The 21,380-nt window shown below is 47.8% G+C and overlaps 1 protein-coding gene across 2 annotated transcripts in view; it reads right to left on the bottom strand.

Annotated features, from left to right (window-relative positions):
• Positions 1 to 764: 764 nt before the first annotated feature.
• The window catches only part of UBE2R2 (ubiquitin conjugating enzyme E2 R2), a 60,511-nt gene continuing 39,895 nt past the window's right edge, over positions 765 to 21,380 (bottom strand). The window contains exons 2-5 of one of the 2 annotated variants that reach the window (XM_034441955.3): positions 13,195 to 13,281; positions 8,550 to 8,647; positions 5,874 to 6,008; positions 765 to 3,984 (exon numbers count right to left, since the gene is read on the bottom strand). In XM_034441955.3, coding sequence (XP_034297846.1) covers positions 3,756 to 3,984; positions 5,874 to 6,008; positions 8,550 to 8,647; positions 13,195 to 13,281 — 549 coding nt within the window. In that variant the 3' untranslated portion in view covers positions 765 to 3,755. The remainder of the gene's footprint in view (positions 3,985 to 5,873; positions 6,009 to 8,549; positions 8,648 to 13,194; positions 13,282 to 21,380) is intronic. The other variant, XM_060684429.2, reaches the window with a different exon arrangement.

Raw genomic sequence — 21,380 nt, 5'->3', positions numbered from 1 at the left:
CTAAGGTAGGTGAAATGAGGACCCAGTTTGTGGGGGCAATAAGCTGACTTTGTATAAAATATACAAAAGTATGAAGGCTATTGCTTAGCGCATTGTAAGTCGCCCTGAGTCTCCGGAGAAGGGCGGCATATAAATCAAATTAAAAAAAAAAAAAAACTGTGAAGGGATGTAATTAACAGAATGACAAGAGCTGGAGGGGACCTTGGAGGCCTTCTAGTCCAACCCCCTGCTCAAGCAGAAAACCTTATACCGTTTCAGACAAACGGTTGTCCGTTAATCTCTTCTTAAAAGCCTCCAGTGATGGAGCATTCACCACTTCTGGTGGCAAGCTGTTCCACTGGTTAATTGTTCTCACTGTCAGGAAATTTCTCCTTAGTTTTAAGTTGCTTCTCTCCTTGATTAGTTTCCACCTGTTGCTTCTTGTTCTGCCCTCAGGGGCTTTGGAGAATAGCTTGACTCCCTCTTCTTTGGGGCAGCCCCTGAGATATTGGAAGAGAACCAGAAAAAATCTCCCCGAAGGAGAACCTTAAAACTGCCCTGCAAGCCAAGCCTGCATGAATCCACAAACACACAGCTCCTCTTTTTGTGCAGTTTGTGGTGGTTCCCAAGACGTCTCCGACGCAGGGCCCAGAGAACTGAGGGAACCCAGCAGGCGTTACCTGTAGCAGGAGCCTCGCAACGATGGACACCGCAACATCTCGAGAACTTCGGCAGCCCAGCGAACCCAACGTGGCTTTTGAACACGCAATCAGCAAGAAGAGCGCTACTGTATTCCACATTTTATTAGTTAGACAGATGTGCAGAAAAACCAAAACTAAATTACCATAAGGAGGGAGAGAGAGAGAGAGAGAAGACAACACAAAAGAAAGAGGGAGCGGGAAGAGAGAAAAATAGGCCTTTGTTAACCTGGTCTAAAGGAATTGAACCAACCCAAGAAGAGAACGAAGGAAAGGAAGAAATACTTAGAATTTCAGCAGTGAAAATTTTACCCAAAGAATCCTAGTGTGCTCCCTGCTGGTTTCGGAACGGGTTTAGGAATTGCAGGTTCCTTTTCGAATCGGACAAATGTAAACGCAGACAAAAGGTAGAGAGAGGAGAGAACCAGGCGAGGGATGGCTCAAGTAAACATTTGTCCTCAAATCTCTCGAATCCGCCATTTTCAGCAAAATCGGTTGGATCCTGAAAGGGGAAACCAGCAAGGTGCTAAGCCGGAGAGGAACGTCCCGTCTGTCGCAGGGGAGGAGAGGCAGCCCTGGCTGGCGGGATGGGGGTTCCCCAGCCTCCCCCCCCCTTAAAAACGTAGCCCAAGGGAAGGACGGAGGTCTAATAACGCATCTCGCACACCACCAAGCTTCAGCGTACAAGTCACTGGAGAGAATACAGTCAAAATACAAGACAGCTGAAAGACGCGGCATCCTCATTTCAAGCCGAGCCAAGGATGCCAATGCCGGACCCAGCACCCCCTCCCTCCTCCTCGAGGACCCCCTTCAAGGGGTTCTGACATTCGGGGTGCCCGTTGCAACAGCGCCACTCCTGCACACTTTTCAGAGTTTATAACGAGTTCCTCTCGCAGGAGGGAATGAAAAAAAATAAAATTAAGATTGTCCAAAGCAGGCTCTTGGCAACCAAACGTTACGCATTTGGATCGTTCTGTCCACCATTGTCTTTTCTTTTCTTGGGGTTCATCCGAACGGCCCTCCTTGTCCAACAGGGGGGACCCACCCAGAGTTACCCTTCTTTCCACCAGGGGGCCAGAAGCAAAATTGAAGGGCTCCGTGTTTGAGGAAGTGTTGCAACCATCTCTCTGGTTCTGAAGGGCCATCCAACCTGAGAAGACCCAACTGCAGCTTTGGGTCAATGGGGGTCAAAGCGGGCCCTTCCTGGCTAGGATCCCGAGAGGCTCAGAAATGGGGCGGATGAAAGGCAAAGCCAGTGTTTGAAGGAGAAGCACAATTCCTGGATGGGTGTCTGGGACCACTCCAGCAGCCTCCCTTTTCCTGCAATCGGATGGAATGGGGGTACCCCAGAAACACTCATTGGGTCTTGGCTGGTTTCCCTCGAGATCATCACTGCCGAAATAAACTTGGACCTCCTGCCGTCGTTCCCCAAAGCACTTAAGTCTTCTTATGGGGAACCCTTCATCTGGGCAGTGGGACTTGATGGAGCTGCCAAGGAGCCATCGCTCCGACAGCATCAGGTCTACCGCCCAGAAAGGAATACAAGCAACGTACCCCAAAGACTCCCCCCCATCACCTCTCTGTTTTCTAATGGCTCTTCTGGGATTTGCAACCGGCGACCCTTGTTTCCTTTTAGACAAGTCTATTTCTTGCTTCTCCAGCATTGGGGTGGTCTAAGACAGGGCTCTTGTCCAAGCTTGGCAACTTGAAGACTTGTGGACTTCAACTCCCAGAATCCCTCAGCCAGCATAACTTAGCTGCCTGAGGAATTCTGGGAGTTGAAGTCCACAAAAGTGGCCAAGGCTGGAGAGCCTCCCTCGGTTTAAGAAATGCTTTGGGGCAGCCCCCCTCTATCTACCCAGCCCCAGAAGTGATGCTCACTTCTTCCGAAGACAGACCCGTCTGCGGCAAGGCGCCTGTTGCAAACCTACAGGTGCAGAAAGCCGCTGGGTCTCGTGGAGAGAAGCCGTGTTCCAGATCCCATTCCTGGCCTCGTATTACAGCGCTGCTCTCCGCCATCGGGGAAATAGGCAGCCGCTCCCTGGATGCAACCCTCTGTAACTCGGGACAGAAAACGGTGCGCGTTTCGACGTGTTTATTGGAAGATTCATATCACAAGACAACTGCTCCCCCACTCGGACGATCCCCCCCCTCGATCTGCCTCGGGAGGTTTTCAGCCCCCCCTTGCCAAGCTGCCAATCCCACCCACCTCCCTTGTCCCGCCGTTGAGCTTAGCAAACTTGAAATTGGAACAGCGGGCCTTTTTCGGCACCAGGTCTGGCAGCGGCCTAGTTCAAAAACACAGAAGCTTTTCGCCCTCCGCCTTGAAGTGGGGGGGGGGGGGAGAGAAAAAAAATAACAAAAAAGGAGTAAAACCACCACCGGCACCAACCACCACAAGGCTAAACAAGTGCGCACACGAGGAGCAGCGAAGACGACCCCGGAAAAGAAGAAGTAGGGGGGGGCTCTACGCAAGCTCGTGGGGGAGTGTGTCCCCCCCACTCCACGGTCTCCGCCGGGCGTTAAAATACATCAAAACCTCTTGATGAAAGACTGGGTTTAATTCGAGAACCTAAACACAGAGCCAGACTGTTTTGCTGTACTGTGAACTCTCCGGAAGGGAAGAGGGGCAGGCAGGGAGGGAGGGAGGGGGGGTGGCAGGGAGAAGGTATTGTCTTTTTTTTAAAAAAAAAAAAAGGAGAGGAAGGGAGGGAGGGAAATCAAAAACACAGTGATGGGACGGGAAAGGAAGTGCGATCCAAGATCATCCGCGCAGGTCTTTCTCGCTACGAGGCCAAAAGGACCGGGAAGTGATGGAGGGGACGGACGAAACCAAGAATCCGTACGAGAGGAGAAAAGCAGGAAACGCACGTTTTGGTTGGGGTCTTTTCGCCCCACCCGCCCGCCCCTTTGAAGGTATATCTCTTTTTTTTTTTCCTTCTTCTTTTTTTTCTTTTTTTCTGAACGGTCATTGGATTTACCGCTGCGTCCCCTCTGGCAAAACTGGCGGGGCAGTACGATTGGGAGGCTGGGCGGGCGGGTGGAAGAGGGAGGGAAGAAGGGCCAGAAGGGGGCAGGTCACGACTCCTCGTTGCCGGAATCATCGTCGTCGTAACAATCGGCGTCTTCCTCTTCCTCCTCCTCCTCGTCTTCGTCGTCGATGTCGTCGTCGTACAGGTCGTCGTAAAGCAAGTCGGAGCTGTTGTCGTTGGAAGGCACTTTAGTTTTGATGCAGTACTCGGCCAGCGTGGTGGGCACCTTCACACCGTCCTTCTCCGCCTCCGCCTTGGTGGCCTGCACTTGTTTCCTGCAAAGGAGGGAGGGGAGGGCAGGGGAAGTTAGGGGAGGGTCAGCCTCACCAACCTACCCACCCCCCAATGCCCGCCCCCTCCAATTCTGACACGTTGCACCCAGGTCTCCCTTGCCCCATGGATGCCAGCCGCTCAGACCCGACTCTTTCAATATCCACATCCGAGGTGTGCCAGCCAATGCATGAGAACTCTCCTTAATACAGGCAGTCCTTGACTTATAACCATTCATTTAGTGACCGTTGAAAGTTATACCGGCACTGAAAAAAGGGACTTGTGATGGTCTTTCACATCTATGACCTTTCCAGCATCCTCACGATCACGGGATCGAAATTCAGATGTTTGGCGACCGGTTCACTTTTATGACGGTCGCAGTGTCCCTGGGGGGAGGGTCACATGATCCCCTTTTGTGACCTTCTCACAAAGAAACCCAATGGGGAAGCCGGATTCACTTAACAACCAGGTTACTACCGTATTTTTCGGAGTATAAGATGCACCTTAGATTTTTGGGGAGGAAAATAAAAAAAAAAAAATCTGCCTCTGCCTACCAGCATCCATCGGTATTCATCTGGCTAGCGTCCTGTCAGTGTGCGAGAGAGTTGAGGGCTGTTTGGAAACTGAATGAGCAACAAGGAAGGGGACAGCAAGGAGCCTGGGCGTGACTTAGCTCTGCAGCTCTTTGTCTGTGCTGAGCTAGTGCTAGTCTGCTGCTCAAAACTGAAACTCCTCTCCTCTGCTTGTGTTTTGCTTGTATTTACTACCACATTGGAAAACCTGCTTTTGGCACTGTATATTTACTTTATGCGTTATATTATATATAAAGAGAAGTTATTGAATCCTGCTGAATCAGTTACTTGTGTGTGCTTTCTGGATGTGATTGCTGCTGCAAACTCTGACACGTCCTTGCAGCAAATAGCAAACAGCCAGGTCAGCTTCAGCACATTATTGCAGCCTGATTCAGCACGAGCAGCTGATTAGCGGGTGGATCAGCCTCCCAAAATACCCCCCGTCAGCTGTTTCAGGCTGCAGGGATTGCCACAGACCATCGCCTCCTCCGTGCCTCGTGTTTTTAGTTACATTTGGTGTATAAGACGCACCCAAATTTTCACTCTCTTTTGGGGGGGGGGGAAGTGCATCTTATACTCCGAAAAATACGGTAACTTATCAGCTGCAGTGATTCACTGAACAACTGAGGCAAGAGAGGTCATAAAGCTCACCTAACAAATGTCTCGCTTAGCAACATAAATTTGGGGCTCCACTGTGGTTGTAAGTTGAGGACTACCTGTAATTCCAAGCCATGTTTTGGTCCAACTGGCCAAAGGCTTGAGGGGGCTGGGCCTCCCTGGCTCTGCCCAGCAACCTTTAGTGCCCCCCTCACACCCGCAGGACCAGGAGAGCTGAACTCTTTGGACTGAGGGGTCGGCTCACTACCAGGAAGGGCAGAAGTCAAGAAACTCAGAGGAGAAGTTCAGAGTTTCTTCTCTGCCCCGAGATATTTATCTTCCTCTAGAATATCTGTGACTCAGGGTTGGACTGTGGGGTCTTGCAGACGCTTCATGGCCCAAGTAGGGAACATCATCAGTGCTTAAATAGAAGTGGAGATTTGGGAGAAGAGGAGGAGGAGAAGAGCAGGAGGAGGAAGAAGAAGAGGAGGAGGAGGACTTTGGGGCCCTTGGTGCTTTCTCAGCTTCGTTCTTTTCCTGCAGACGTTTTGTGACCCAACTAGGGAACATCATCAGCGGTAGAAGTCTCCCACCTTTCTAGCACTGATGATGTTAGCTAGTTGGGGTCATGAAACAAGGAAACCGCCCAGCTCAGAGAGCTCCAAAGACCCGCCACATCAAACGGGCTCCCCTTCTCCACCAGCCGCTCCCCATCTCGGACTTACCGGATGATTTCCGCATATTCTTTGTCTTTCCCTTTGCTGTCCCTCCATTTCCTGAACATAACGGAGGCGTCCACGTTTGCCGGAGAGAACGTGTTGGGCTCATTAAGCAAGGAGATTACGCTCAGTAGGATAGTCCTGGGGAAAGAGAGAGGAGGAGAAAGTGTACCCGGAGCTCAGACACACGTAAGCAGGAGACACAGAGTTGGAAGGAGCCTTGGAGGTCTTCTAGTCCAACCCCCTGCTCAGGCAGGAGACCTTATAACATTTCAGACAAATGGCTGTCCAATCTCTTCTTAAAACCCTCCAGTGATGGAGCAGCCACAACCTCTGGAGGCAAGTCATTCCACTGATTAATTGTTCTGACTGTCAGGAAATTTCTCCTTAGTTCTAGGTTGCTTCTCTCCTTGATTAGTTTCCATCTGTTGCTTCTTGTCCTGCCTTCAGGTGCTTTGGAGAATAGCTTGACTCCCTCTTCTTTGTGGCAGCCCCTGAGATATTGGAAGACTGCTATCATGTCTTTCCCTGGTCCTTCTTTTCATCAAACTAGACATACCCAGTTCCTGCAACCGTTCTTCGTATGTTTTAGCCTCCAGCCCCCTAATCCTCTTTGTTGCTCTTCTCTGCCCTCTTTCTAGAGTCTCCACATCTTTTTTACATCCTGGTGACCAAAAGTGGCCTTATCAAGGCATTATAAAGTGGTATTAACACTTCATGTGATGCTGATCTTATCTCTCTGTAAAGGCAGCCTAGGTCTGTGTTGGCTTTTTTGGCAGCTGCAGCACATGGCTGGCTCAGAATTAAGGGATTGTCCACTCGGACTCCAAGGTGCCTCTCACAGTTACTACTAATGTGTTTTCCCGAAAATAAGACCGGGTCTTATATTAATTTTTGCTCCGAAAGACGCTTTAGGGTTTATTTTCTGGTTAGATCTTATTTTGGGGGAAATCCAGTACCGAAAGCGTCGGTCTGGATGATGATCTTAACTGGGGCTTATATTTGGGGTAGGGCTTATATTACGAGCATTCTGAAAAATCATGCTAGGGCTTATTTTCTGGGAAACAGGGTATTAAGCCACGTATCACCTATTCTATACCTGAATATTTGGTCTTTCTTGCCTAAACACAGGACTAAACTTTTCTCCATCATTGAGCTGCATTTTGTTTTAATAGGGACATTCCTCTTGCATCCAAGACTGCACAGCTGCAGCTGCATTATCGGCTTGGGGGGAGGGGGCAAGAGGGGGGAGGGGCGGGTGAGGGGGAAGGTGGGGGGAGGGGCGGGTGGGGGTAGAGGCGTTCCCCCACCATCCTTTCTTGTTTCTCCTAGATCTGGCCTGAAGGCAGAATTCTGGGAAAATGGGCATTTATCGCTTGCTATCCAAGCTATCTTCTGGTGCGAATCCTTGAAAAGGGCCATGCGCAGATATGGTGGAAGTGTCCTCATTAGCCTCCCCCTCAGTTTATTGTTTTTCTCAATACAGGTAGTCCTCAACGTACAACAGTTCATTTGGTGACCAAAGTTACGACGGCACTGAAAAAAAGTGACTTATGACTGTTTTTCACACTTGCGACAGTTGCAGCTACCCCCCAGAGTCATGTGATCAAAATTTGGGATGCTTGGCAACTGACTCGCATTTATGACGGTCGCAGTGTGATCCCCCTATTGAGACCACCTGACCAGCGAAGTCAACGGAGAAGCCCGATTCACTTAACAACCGGGTTGCTAACTTAACAACTGCAGGGATTCGCTTAACAACGGAGGCAAGAAAGGTCGTAAAATGAAGCCAGACTCACTGATCTATTGTCTCATGTAGAAACAGAAATTGTGGGCTCCATTTTGGTCGTAAATTGAGGATTACCTGTTATACTACGTGCTGAAATTTGTTTTTTCAAGGGGAAAATTAAATCCAAATGCAATCTTTAACTATCAGTTTTGCAAAATGGAGTTTCATATGGTCTAGTTTTTATAACCCCATTTCTGAAGAGCCCGTGCACAGTGTGATAATCTCCTTTAGCCAAGAAGGGCCCTGTGCAAAATGGGTGAGTTGTCGTGCTTTGCGGTTTCTCTCTCTCTGTTTAGCACATACCCTCCGTTTACTAAACTGAGCCCGGCGTCTCTGAATTGGCAGGGCCAGGATGAGCTTCAAAGTTTATTTATTCGGGTTATTTTTTCGGAATGGCAGGTTAGAGGCTGCACGCATAAGGGGGTAGGATGGAGGGCCCTCCCTGGACTCCTCAGGTAGTCCTTGACTTACAGAAGTTTGTTTAGTGACCGTTTGAAGTTACCACAGTGACTTAGGACCGTTTTCTGCACTTACAGACATTTTTCACACTTATGACCACTGTAGTATCTCCATGGCTATGTGATCAAACTTTGGGTGCTTGGCAACTGACTCACATTTATGATGGTTGCGGTGTCCCGGGGTCATGTGATCCCCTTTTCCGACCATCGGACACTGGGGACAGTTAAATTCACTTAACCACCGTGTCACTAACTGAACAAGTGTGGCGATTCGCTTAACCACCGTGGCAAGAGAGGTTGTAAATTGGGGCAAAATTCACCTAACAACTGCCTCGCTTAGCAGATTGAAATCTGGGGCTTTATTGTGGTCGTAAGTCGAGGACTACCTGTACTACAATTGGGTAGAAAAAAGTTTTTGGTCTCGGAGGGTCTTACCTGACATTCTGGGTGGGGTTCCACCTTTCCGATGGCAGCTCTCCACTTTGAGGATCATCTACAGGTGGGTGAAGAATTGAAATACATACATCCCCATTCTATGGAAAGAAAAGTGGACGGTGGGTATGAAGAGAGACAACGAAGTTAAACTATGCAGCAAACAGACCATAAAAATCCTCTCTGCCTAATTTCTAAAGATCAAGTGTAAACTTCTTTCACTTCAAGCAAGGCACATATTTTGCTACACAAATACACACACACACACACACACACACACACACACACACACACACACACACACACACAGTAGCTGCGGGCTCTAAATCCCAACACATCTGGGACTTACAATACTTTACAGAACTCAATGCGGCTTTTCAGGCTCAGTAGGAATAAAGCTGGAAGGGCACTTGGAGGTCTTCTAGTCCAGCCCCCTGCTCAAGTAGAAGACCTTGTACCATTCTGGGGCAAAATGATTCTTCAATCTCTTCTTAAAAGCCTCCAGGAGCCTGAGTGGCGTAGGAGGCTAATGCCTCCTACTAAGGCAGCATTTAACATCCAGCTGCCTGCAATTACTGCGAGTTAAATTCTCACCAGGCTCAAGGTCGACTCAGCCTTCCATCCTTTCTAAGGTAGGTAAAATGAGGACCCAGTTTGTGGGGGCAATAAGCTGACTTTGTATAAATATACAAAAGTATGAAGGCTATTGCTTAACGCCTTGTAAGCTGCCCTGAGTCTCCGGAGAAGGGCGGCATAAAAAAATAAATAAATAAATAAAAAAAAAAAATCCAGTGCTGGAGCGCCTACAACTTCTGGAAGCAAGCTGTTCCACTGATTCATTACCAGAACAACAGAGTTAGAAGGGACCTTGGAGGACATCTAGTCCAGCCCCCTGCTCAAGCAGGAGACCAATTCAAGGGGCTGCCCAGTCTCTTCTTAAAACCCTCCAGTAACGAAGGACCCATAACTTCTGAAGAGAAGCTCTTCCATGGTTCTCACTGTTAGGTAGTTTTCTGCTTCATTCCAAGTTGTGTCCTTTGTAGCTGTAGGGGGGCTTCTCAACACTTACATAAAACTTAATTCTCTTTCTTGAGCCCCAGCGTTATCAACACACCAATAACCCCCCCCCCCATTTAATTGACTTTATTTACACCAAATAATTCCACCAGGGGGAGCCAGAGCTCTCGACGAGAAGCCCCAGCTGCCAGCCCTGCCTTATGGCTGGATCTTCACAAGCAGATTCTCCTAGATTCGTGATGGCGAACCTATGGCACGGGTGCCACACGTGGCACACGGAGCCATATCTCTAGGCACGCAAGTGCATGTTCGCGCTGGCCAGCTGATTTTCAGGCCTTCCGGGCCCACTGGAAGTCGGGAAACGGGCTGTTTCCGGGCCTCTGGAGGGCCTCCAGGAGGGTGGGGAAGGCCATTTTCGCCCTCCCCAGGCTCCTAGAAAGGCTCTGGAGCCTGGGGAGGGCAAAAAATCAGCCTACCAGGCCCACCATGTCATCACGTGCCAAAAGCGGGGGGAGAGCGAGGAGGGGTGGTCACGCATGCATGTGTGAGGGGACGGGGCACATTGAATTACGGGTGTGGGCACACACACATGCAATTCACCCCCCCCTCCGCCCGCTTTTGGCACACGATGGCAAAAAGGTTAGCCATCACTGTCCTAGATGAAGGGTGTCAAACTTGATTTCATTGAGGGCAGCATCAGGGTTGTGTTTGACCGGGGGGCTGGGGAGGTGGCCAGTTCAATGTCACTCATGTCAGGGTGGGGGCACCTGTGGTGGCCAAATGCTAAGGCAGGACTTCCCTCAGACCCTCCCTCCCACTCATTATCTACGGGACCGCCTGCTACCACCAATAGCCTCCCACCGACCAGTACGCTCCCACAGAGAGGGGCTCCTCCGGGTGCCGTCGGCCAAACAATGTCGACTGGCGGCCCCAGGGGGAGAGCCTTCTCTGTGGGGGCATCTACAATCTGGAATGAGCTCCCCCCGGAGATACGGAGGATTCCGGATCTGCGCACCTTCCGTCGCGCGCTTAAGACTTTTTTATTTCATCAAGCTGGCCTGGCCTAAATCTCCTCCCCTTTTTAAATGTAAATTTTAATTTGTTTTTAAATTATGGGGTGTTTTAAATTTGTTCAGCCAAATTATTTAATTCGTTTTATTTTATTTTAAACTTTTATATTTATGTGTTTTATCTTGTGGCTGTTCACCGCCCTGAGTCCTTCGGGAGAAGGGCGGTATAGAAATTTAATAAAAATAAATAAATAAATAAATTATAACCTTCCTTCCTTCCTTCCTTCCTCCCTCCTTTTTTCCTTCCCTCTTCATTCTTTCTTCTTCCTTCCCCTCTTCCCTTCTTTTTCTTTCCCTTTCCTCTTTCCCTTTCTCCTTCCTTGTCCCTTCTTGGATGCTCAAATGCAAAAGGGGAAGAAACGTTTCTCCTTTTGTGTTTTGTTCTTAGTTTGTTTTTCTAGCCCTCTGCCAGCGAAAAACGGAGCTCGGGGTCCTGCAGCCCTCGGCCAGGCCCCGTTTTTCGCTGGCAGGGGCACCGAGGGCTGGTCCTTCCCTGTTCCCAGGGTAGCCCCGCGGGCTAGATTGAAGCAACTAGATTGATCCCCGTGGGATCTGGCCCTTGGCAAGTCTGGATTCCCAAGTTTTGCTTTGAAGCTTGCCAACCTGCAGCCGAATTTAAAGGATATATTGCAGGGGTGAAATCTGAAGTGGTTTACTACCGGTTCGCTGGCTGCGCGTCTGCAGTGCGCACCACGCGCCAAATGCGAGGTGCGCGCACGCATGCAGCGCACGCCAAAAGGAGGCATGCGGTAAGTAGAACAGCGTGCGGGGGAAGGTGATCAGCTGTGGCGCGCAATCTTTTTTTTTTACTTTTAAAAGCATTTTTTAAAAGAAGCGGCAAGCGGGTGACCGGGGGGGTGGGTGGCAGGGCAGGGATTTTTGCTACTGGTTCTCTGAACCACCCGCCACCATCGCTACAGGATCGGGCGATCCGGTCCGAAATGGGAGCATTTCACCCCTGATATATTGCCTCCGATTCTGAAGAACTAATTCCCTTTTTAACCCTCAAGACGTGATCCCTGGGACCTTCCTTCCTTCCTCCCTTCCACTAAAGCTAGAGGGAGAGTTCCAAAAGACAACCGAAGCTGTGCAGAGGAAACCTTTTACAGCCTCGGTCATTAAACGAACCCAGTTCGTTTAATGCCCGTTCAGTATCGATGCAAGCAATGCCACGTATAATTAAAAGGGTGTAATTCAAGCCAGACGTTTCATAAAAATAGAGCAGGGGCAAATTAATTCAGCCGGCAAAACATTCGGAAGAGGGACCTTCACCGGCTGAATTTATGAATTCAGGATAATCCTGGATTTACAACAGTTCATTTAGAGACCGATCAAAGTTACGAAAGCACTGGGGGGAAAAAAAAGGGAACTTGTGACCGTTTTTTAACATGACCGCTGCAGTGTCGTCGTGAACAAAATTCAAACGGTTGGCAACTGACTCGTACTTATGACAGTTGCAGTGTGTGTGTGTGTCACGTGATCCCCTTTTGGGACCTCCTGGCGAGAAAAGTCAATAGGGAAGCCAGATTCGCTTAACGACCGTGTCTCTAAGCTAACAACCGCAGTGATTCGCTTAACAACTGTGGCAGGAAAGGTCGTAAGAGGGGGCAAAATTCACTGAACGAACGTCTCATAGTTAGCAACAGGAAAGTTTGGGCTCCATTGTGGTCGTAAGTTGAGGATTACCTGTTCTGCTGGGGACACAGCTCCCTACCCCTGCTCTGAAGAGTTTTCCCTTAAGGATCAGATTCCAGAACCTGCTCCTTGGATTGCAAAAGGGACCTTTTCTGGATTTCTCCTTTCCAAATTTCTGGAGCACCTGTTGTGGCCTGTCGGCCGCCGGCCCCTCCAGCACCGAATCAGAGGAGGAGGAGGAGGCGTGGGAGTCAGGGCCAGCATCAAGGCAACCTGAGACCCCCAGAGGAGGGGGGAGAGGGAATGGGGCTGGCAGAGAGAGACAGGGACAGAGGAGGAGCCTGGGCTGTCTGTCAGTCCTCGGATGGAGAGTCAACAGCCCCCAGGTCTGGAGGTGGCTGATGAGGAAGAGGAGGAACGGCTGGGTCCAGTGCCTGACGTGTGGATGTGCAGAAGGCAGAGGAGAGGAGAGCCGGGGAAATCTATGGGCCGGTCCTTGGGATGGAAGAACCACCGCTGCTAGCGAAGCCTCATCCTAGCTCTGGGGATAAAAGGCAGGGGGCGGAGATGAATAGATGTGGCAGACAACTATTCTTCTCCCTGCCGGATGGACTTCTTAGCCTGCGGTGAGAGAGAAACTTTTTGTCGGGGCTGCCGGCTCTCCTCATAAAGGAGTCATTGCTTCAACTACAGAGGGTTTGTGATGTTTGGGTCAGAAGAGCAGCAGAGAGAGCACTGCCAACAGAGCCTCCATCTTACTGGGTCTCCACGCATCCCTTTTTGAGGGCGGTGGAAGGAGGAGAGGAGTCCAGAGCTGGGCGTCACAAAGCATGAAACATGCACAGGAATTCCGGCTTTGCAACGAAGGCGGGTGCTGCAAAGGTCTTTTTTAATGACACCCACTCCATGCGCTGAAGTCAACCTACCTCGTAAATGTTCGGGTGCCACATTTTGGTCAGAAATCTGAAGGTAGGTGGTGAATACGGGTAATCTATAGGAAATTTAATATGAGCCTGAAAGAGAGAAAGAGGGAGCCACATTAAGCATTGATTAAGTACAAACAGAAGAGAAGATTTGTAGTTCAGGAGTGAACTGTGGGGTCCTTGGTGCTCTCTGAGCTTGGTGGTTTTCTTGCAGACGTTTCATGACCCAAGTAGGGAACATCATCAAGGCTAGAAGGGAGTGGGGTGTGTGGGGAGGAGGAGGGCTGAGGGATCCTTAGCACTCTCCAAGCTTGGTGGTTTTCTTGCAGACCTTTCATGACCCAACTAGGTAACATCATCAGTACTAGAAAGGAGTGGGGTTGGTAGAGAAGAGGAGGACAACTGTGGACTACTTGGTGCTCCTGAACTTGATTGCTTTCTTGGCAGACATTTCATGACCTAACTAGGTGACATCATCAGTGTAGACGAGAGTGGGGTGTGTAGGGAGGAGGAGAGATGGAGGGATGAACAGGAGGACGACTGTGGGGTCCTTGGTGCTCTCTGACCTTGGTGATTTTCTTGCAGACATTTCATGACCTAACTAGGTAATATCATCAGTTTAGTTTAGTTTATTGTCACTGCACATGGTACAACGAAATTAAATGCTGTCTTCAGTGTACATGATAGCTATAAAAATAAAAACACAAACATACATCCCATTCCGGTGGGACCGGAAGTTGGCAAATGGGCTGTTTTCGGCCTCCGGAGAACCTCCGGTGGGGGGGAGGGGGAAGGCCCTTTCCGCCCTCCCCAGACTCCTAGAGAGGGTCTGGAGCCAGGTGAGAGAAAAAAACAGGCCTTCCCCCCTCACCACCCCGGAGGCAGGAAAAAGCCTGTTTCCCTACTTCTAGTGGGTCCAGAAGGTCCGAAAATCAGCTGGCGCACCGGAGCTGAGCTCACGTGCCCACTGATATGGGCACGCGTGCCATAGGTTCGCCATCATGGCACTAAGGGAATTAACTTTTTCTCTGGGGTTTACACAACACACCGACTCCTATGTAAACCAAACAGCCTGGATGTACACGACAGCTAAGCTGCAGAAATCTCTCTGAAGGCCCCGGATGCTGCGTAGACGTTGCAACTGAGCTCCTGAGGGTTCGGCAGAGAATTCGAACGACTTTTCACAGGCTCCTAAAAATCAGCAGAAAAGTACTATGAGGGGACACAGTACAAGCCCTCTTAGCTACGTCGGCCATCCACTGGTGGTCAGGACAGTTATAGGCGGAAAAACATAAGATTACAAATCTGAGAGAGTTCAGGGCTGAACAGGTAGCATGCAAATATTTTAAGTCAGTAAACAGCCAAATTGGGTCAGAAGGTTGGACATCTGGTGAGGTGCAGGCACGGTGGATCATACTAGGCAGATAAAATAACTTTTATGGTCGTTTTTCTTTACTGTGAGCACACTGGCCCACGTTAAAAATGGAATTCTGTTGCCTGCTCTCAAGGGAAAGTATATATCTACCCAAACACATACATAACACACCTATACCGGTGGTGAAATGTAGAATTTGTTACTACCGGTTCTGTGGGGGTGGCTTGGTGGGAGGGGTTAATATGGCTGAGTGGGCGTGGCCAACTTTTTAAAAAAAAAACTTTTTAAACCATTTTTTCTACAACCTCTTCGGCTGAAGAGGTTGTAGGAAAAATGCTTTTAGAAAGCTTCTGACGATCCCAGCTAAGCTGCGCGATCATCAAAGGCTTTTTTTTTTTTTTACTTTTAAAAGCATTTTTTCAGCCAAAGAGGTTGTAGAAAAAATGCTTTTAAAAATAAAAAAAAAAGCCTCATGATTGTGTGGCTCAGCTGGGCAATGGAGGGGGGGGGCAGGGATTTTTGCTACCGGTTCTCCAAACAACTCGCCTCCATCGCTACCGGATCAGGTGATCTGGTCTGAACCGGGAGCATTTCACCCCTGACCTATACCACATGCTATAGACATACATATATACCTGCACATATATGGATGGATGGATGGATGGATAGATGAATCATTTCCAATGTATTTTAACAAGCACTCAATGCAACAAGCATTAAAATACGATATTTATGCCAAAGAAAGACAAGTTTTTCCATCCCCCCCAAACATCCCAAAGCTTTTTTCAAGAGGCAACTGGACTTTCTTTGAAGACGTTTCGCTTCTCATCCCAGAAGCTTCCTCAGCTCTGACTGGTGAGGAATGGAAGGATTTATGCTCCTTGCAGACAGCTGGTCATTTGCATCCTTTTTATAGGATCATTGAGGACACTTGACACACACAAAGAAAAACACACACGCCACCACCAAGCGTCCCTTATCCACCACTTGCAACATGGCTTAGACGGAGAGCTTGCAACCTGCCTAAATCCCCCAAATTCAGCACTCTAATGATCCTCTGATGTTCAGCGGTGATAAAATCCACAACATTTGGGATTTTCCTTCTATTCCCCTGGGGAAGGGGGGAATTCCCCATTAATGAAAGAAAAATAAAGGATATTCCTCAACTGCTTCCATGGCAACTGTTCAAAGCTTCGGCTTTCTGCTTAGGGTCGAAGAAATGCACCAAGCGCTCGGAGCCGCTTCCAGCTTCAAAGGCTGGCAGTCCTCGGCTTACAACACATTCAAAGTGTGTCTCAAGATACGGTTCCCGAATGGCTGGCTGGGGAATTCTGGGATTTGAAGTCCACCAGTCTTAAAGTGGCCAAGTTTGGAGATTGCCCCCTGATCTAAGACCCCAAAACCCAACAGACAAATACAGAGGCCCCCTACACTGCCTATTTCCATATCAATTCCTTCCCGTTTCTTCCAGCGCCATTAAAGACTGAGTGTCATCAGCATATCGGAGGCACCCAATCTTAAAAGTCTTGATTGACAGCCGCCGCTGGCTTTGTACAGTTGTTAAAACCGCATCCGAAATAAAGTGGGTTAAAAGCAGGGTGGATAAAAATCAATGATTTTTTTTAAAAAATCAAAAAAAAAATCGGATTTTTCTGATTTAAATCGGATTTTTTTTTATTTAAATCGGATTTTTTTGATTTTTATTGAATTTATTTTAATAAAAAACTTTTGGGGCAAAAATCTATCGTAAGATAGTTTTCTATTTAAGATACATAAATAATTTAGTTTATTCAGCATGAAATGGAGCTTAGTTATGTAGCAGGAGGCTGTATATTCTGCAACACTGGGACGATCGGTGAGTCCACAGTGGGTCAAAGGAGTAGCAGAGATGACAGTTGCTCTTTAAAAATTAGGATTTAAATCGAGTTGATTTAAATCAAGCCTTTTTACTAGTGATTTAAATCATGATTTAAATTGTGATTTAAATCAACTCGATCAATTCACAGTAAATCAATTCACTGGTTAAAAGTGAATGAAATTTATGAGACCATCCCGTTAAAAAAAAGGGGGTATCTCTACAATAGTGGATCCAACTCAGGCGTGAAATGCTACCGGTTCGCACCAGTTCGGGCGAACCGGTAGTAAAAAAGAAGCTACGGGTTCCGAACCGGTATTTCCGACGATCAGCTGTGCCGCACAATTTAAAATATCTAGAAAGCAGGAAATCCTGCTTTCTATTGAATCTAAATCACACAGCACAGCCGTTCCCCCCCCCCCCGCTGTTCGGCTTACCTTCCTAAGCCTCCTTTTTCCACGCAAATCGCGTGTTTGGCATGTACTATGCATGCGCGCGTGTGCAGTGTGCGTTTGGTGCAGACTGCATGCGCACGCAGCGTGCTTTTTGCACGCATTGCGCATGCGTGCGCAGTGGGCACTTGACACGCACCGGACATGCGCAGGCAGTGAACTGGTGGCAAACCAGGGAAAATTTCACCACTGGTCCAACTCATAGGAACGGCTCAGGAGAATAGCGTGTTCCTCTTGGTTTTAGGGTTTTCTGATTGTTTTATATTTATTGGTTTTATTGTGTGATGGACAGCCATACAAATCTTTGAGGAAAGACAGAAAAAAAGAAGGAAGGAAGGAAGGAAAAGAAAGAAAGAAAAAGAAAGAAACAAAGAAAGAAAGAAAGAGAGAGAGAGAGAGAGAGAGAAAGGAAGAAAAGAAGGAAGGAGCAGTGTGGATAAAACTTGATTTTTTAAAAAAAATCAAAACAATCAGATTTTTTTTAATTTAAATTGAATCTTTTTGATTTTAATCAAATTTATCTTAATAAAATGCTTTTGGGAGTAAAAATCTATCTAAATATACTTTTCTATTTAAGATTCATTAATCATTTAGTTTATTCAGCATGAAAGGGAGCTGAGTTATGTAGCAGGAGGAGGCTGTATATTCTGCAATATTGGGACTGTCGGTGAGTCAAGAGCCGGTCAGAGGAGGAGCCGCTGCGGGACAGAGACGACAGTTGCTCTTTAAAAATTATGATTTAAATCAAGTTGATTTAAATCAAGCCTTTTTACTAGCGATTTAAATCGTGATTTAAATTGTGATTTAAAATCGACTTTGATTTAAATCAAATCCACCCTGAAAAGAAGGAAGATGAGAAAGAGGAAAGGAGGGTGGCTGGGGAATTCTGGGAGTTGAAGTCCACACCTCTTAAAGGGACCAGGGGCCGCTCCCTTCTCCTTGGAGCTCCAGGGATGGGTGGAAAGAGTTGGCTTTCTTATGCGCACCGGAGTCCGGAGGCGATTGGAGCATTGCAAGAGGAATGTGTTGTGAAAGCAAGAGCCCCTGCCAAATTTGCCAGAGTGCGAGTTGTGTTGGCTAGGAACACAAACACAACGGGCTTCGAGACAAATTCTCCGCCCCGTGAATTCTTTCCAGAACAAACCCGACTGCCTTATTTGCAGGGTTTCTGGAAGAGCAACCGAGAAAACCCGCTGGGTTGATTCGCGGCTCGTAATCCAGCCGTCGTGCTAAATCCCGCCTAACAGATCTTTTTTTTCAGAGTGATCCACTCTTCTTCGGAATGTGGTGCCAAATTTACTGAGAGTATCATCGCGGAAATACAATAAAATAAAATAAAATACAGATAATCCTCAATTTACAGCCACAATTGAGCCCAAGATTTATGTCTTTAAGTGAGAAATTTGTTAAGCGAGTTTTGCCCCGTTTTACGACTTTTCTTGGAACATTTTTTGAAGAGACTCACAGAAGTTGTTAAGTCAGCCACACGGTTGTTAAGTGAATCTGGCTTCCCCATTGACATTGTCAGAAGGTCACTTGACCCCGAGACACTGCGACCGTCATAAATATGAGGAGCTGCCAAGCGTCTGAATTTTGATCACCTGACCACAAGGATGTTACAATGGTCGTTAAGTGTGAAAAATGGTCATTAAATGAACTGGTGTAACTCAAGGATTACCTGTAGAGAGAACTGCAGGCAGTCCTTGATTTATGAGCAAAATTGAGCCTGTTAAAGTAAGATAGTCATTAAGTGAGTTTTGCCTCACTTTATGACCTTTCTTGCAACGGCTGTTAAGTGAATCATCGCAGTTATTAAATTAGTAACAAGGTCGTTATGCGAATCTGACTTTCCCTGCTGACTTCCCTTCTCAGAAGGTTGCAAAAGGGGGTCACGTGACCCCTGGGGCAGGGCAACCGTCGTAAAGATGAGGCAGGAGGGGGTGACCGTGAGAAAAACACGGCAGTTGCCAAAGCATTTTGATCCCGTGACCAGGGGGAGATGGCAACGGTCGTTAAGTGGGAAAAATGGCCCTGAGTCAGTCTTTTCAGTGCCGTTGTACGGTCACTGAACAAACAGTCGTACGTCGAGGACTGCCTGCACAACGGAAGGAGAGAACTGTGCAAAGACACAATAAGACACCTGGGACAGAGAGAAAAAAACAACAACAAAAAATCCACCAGGATAAGCTAGAAAAGGATTTGTGGTTATAGAAATGGCTGGTCATATATATTAATGTGTAAAAGCAAAAAATTGAGGATGGAGGGTTTTTAATCTTGGGCTAAGGAAGACTTGGAATTCAATGCCTTTTTTATTTTTATTTTTTTCCCCCTCTTGAATTTCACCCACCCTCCTTTCCCCCCATTCCTTTTCTTTTCCTTAATTTCCAATTTTCTTTTCTTTTGTATTTTATATAATAGAACAAAGAAATGTAGGGTTTTTTTTAAAAGCAGTTTGGGAGATATTAGACAAGGTTATTACAAAAATAAAAATAAGACAATCATGTTTTTATTCAAAGGTATCACTTGCCACATTTGCAAAGTTAGGTTAAATTCCAGGCCGGCATTCCCTCCAAAGCAGTACAGCTAGTCCTCAACGTACGACAATTGAGCCCAAAATTTATGTTGCTAAGTGAGTTATGGGTTAAGGGGGTTTTACCCCTTTTTTTTTTACAAACTTTCTTGCCATGTTTGTTAAGCGAATCCTTGCAGTTGTTAAGTTAGTGACATGGTTGTTAAATGAATCGGGTTTCTCCGTGGGCTCTGCTTGTCAGAAGGTCGCAAAAGGGGATCGTGGGACCCTGAGACGGTCACTAAATGAACTGTTGTAAGTCGAGGACTTCCTGTACTGGAAAGCTGGAGGTACTGGAATATCGGAGGAATTGGGGCTGGGTCAGCTCCCTACAGGGAAAGCTGTAATAATTGGGGTTCTTACATTTATTGGGGAAAATGGTAGTGATGACAGCTGGTTCTGGAGATCTAGACAGGTAGTCCTCGCCTTACGGCCAAAATTGAGCCCCAAATGTCCATCGCTAAGCGAGACCGTTGTTGAATTTCCCATTTTACGGCCTTTCTTGTCATTGTTGTTAAGTGAATCACTGCAGTTGTTGAGTTAGTGAGACAGTTGTTAAGTGGAATCCGGCTTCCCCATTAACTTTGCTTGTCAGAACGTCGCAAAAGGGGATCGCAGGACCCCCGTCATAAATACGTGTCACTAAGCGAATCACTGTAAGTCAAGGACCACCTACAAGGATTCCTCGGCTTATGACCCCAATTGAGCCCAGAACTGATGTTGCAAAGTGAGAAATCCTTTCAGCGAGTTTCAGCCCATTTTACGACTTTCCTTGCCACATTCGGGGAGGGAATCCCTGCAAGCGGTTAAATTAGGAACACGGTCATTAAATGAATCTGGCTCCCCTGCGGACTTGGGCTTGTCATAAAAAGGGGATCACGCGAACCCTGGACACTGCGGCCGTCACAAACGTCAATGGTCAAGAATGTCAGTCACGTGACTATGGGGATGCCTGCAACGGTCGTAAGTGTGAAAAACGGTCCCAATTCATTTTTTTTTCCAGTGCCTTGGTAATTTTGAAAGGTCACTAAATGAACTGTTATAAGTCAGGGACGACCTGTGTAAAGTGAGAAAAAATATCCCTCCACGCGGTAGCTGTTAAAACGCAAGATGCTTAAACTGGGGGTTGACCGAAGCCAACGCGCTAAACGAAACACTAACCCAGTGTTTCTCAACCTTGGCCGCTGGACGATGGGTGGACTTCAACTCCCAGAACCCCCAGCGTTGCTGGCTGGGGAATTGTGGGAGTTGAAGTCCACCCATCGTCCAGCGGCCAAGGTTGAGAAACACTGCACTAAGCCATGCAAGAACTACTTTCTGCAAAAGTAACCTGGTTAGAAGGCAGATGCCTTTGCTGGATTTCGCGTTGCTCCGGTGTGCCACCTGAAGACAGCGGCAGACGGTTAAACCACGGAGCACCGCACCGCAACTCGGTGCAGCTTCAAAAACAGCGGAGACAAACTCACAAAGCACCTGTGGCTTGCAGTCATGACAACTGCAGTGGTGTTAGGGAAGAAACCGACAGACCGGCATTAAACCTGGATGAAACTGGAGGAGGCAAGGCTCAGGGCTCCTGGTCACCTGAGATAACCTTCTGCTGCTATTTTGTTTTTTTAAATTGTTAAGTTTTGCAAAGCTGGGATCCGCTGTTTTCTTGAAACAAACGGAAGACCTAAATTGACTCATTGGGGAAGAAACGCAAAGCCAATCGTAAAGCAGCAATAAATATTCCAAGCAGAAGCCAGACGTCTGCAACGGCACACAAAACGTCACAAATTCAACATTTGTTCCCGACAAACGCCCACAGCGTCTCCTTAAATCTCAGTCCCCAGGTGTGCCTTGTGAAGAGGGGCAGGGTGCTCTTCTCCGAAGAAGTCTGGTCGGCCTGCGCTGTTCTCGCCTTCTCTCCACTCTCCGTGCTCGGGGATCAGGAGGGGT

Source organism: Pantherophis guttatus, chromosome 2, assembly GCF_059756535.1.
Source record: "Pantherophis guttatus breed Tessera chromosome 2, ASM5975653v1, whole genome shotgun sequence".
In the NCBI taxonomy this organism is placed as follows: Eukaryota; Metazoa; Chordata; class Lepidosauria; order Squamata; family Colubridae; genus Pantherophis; species Pantherophis guttatus.
This window is presented reverse-complemented; position numbering and strand designations above follow the sequence as displayed.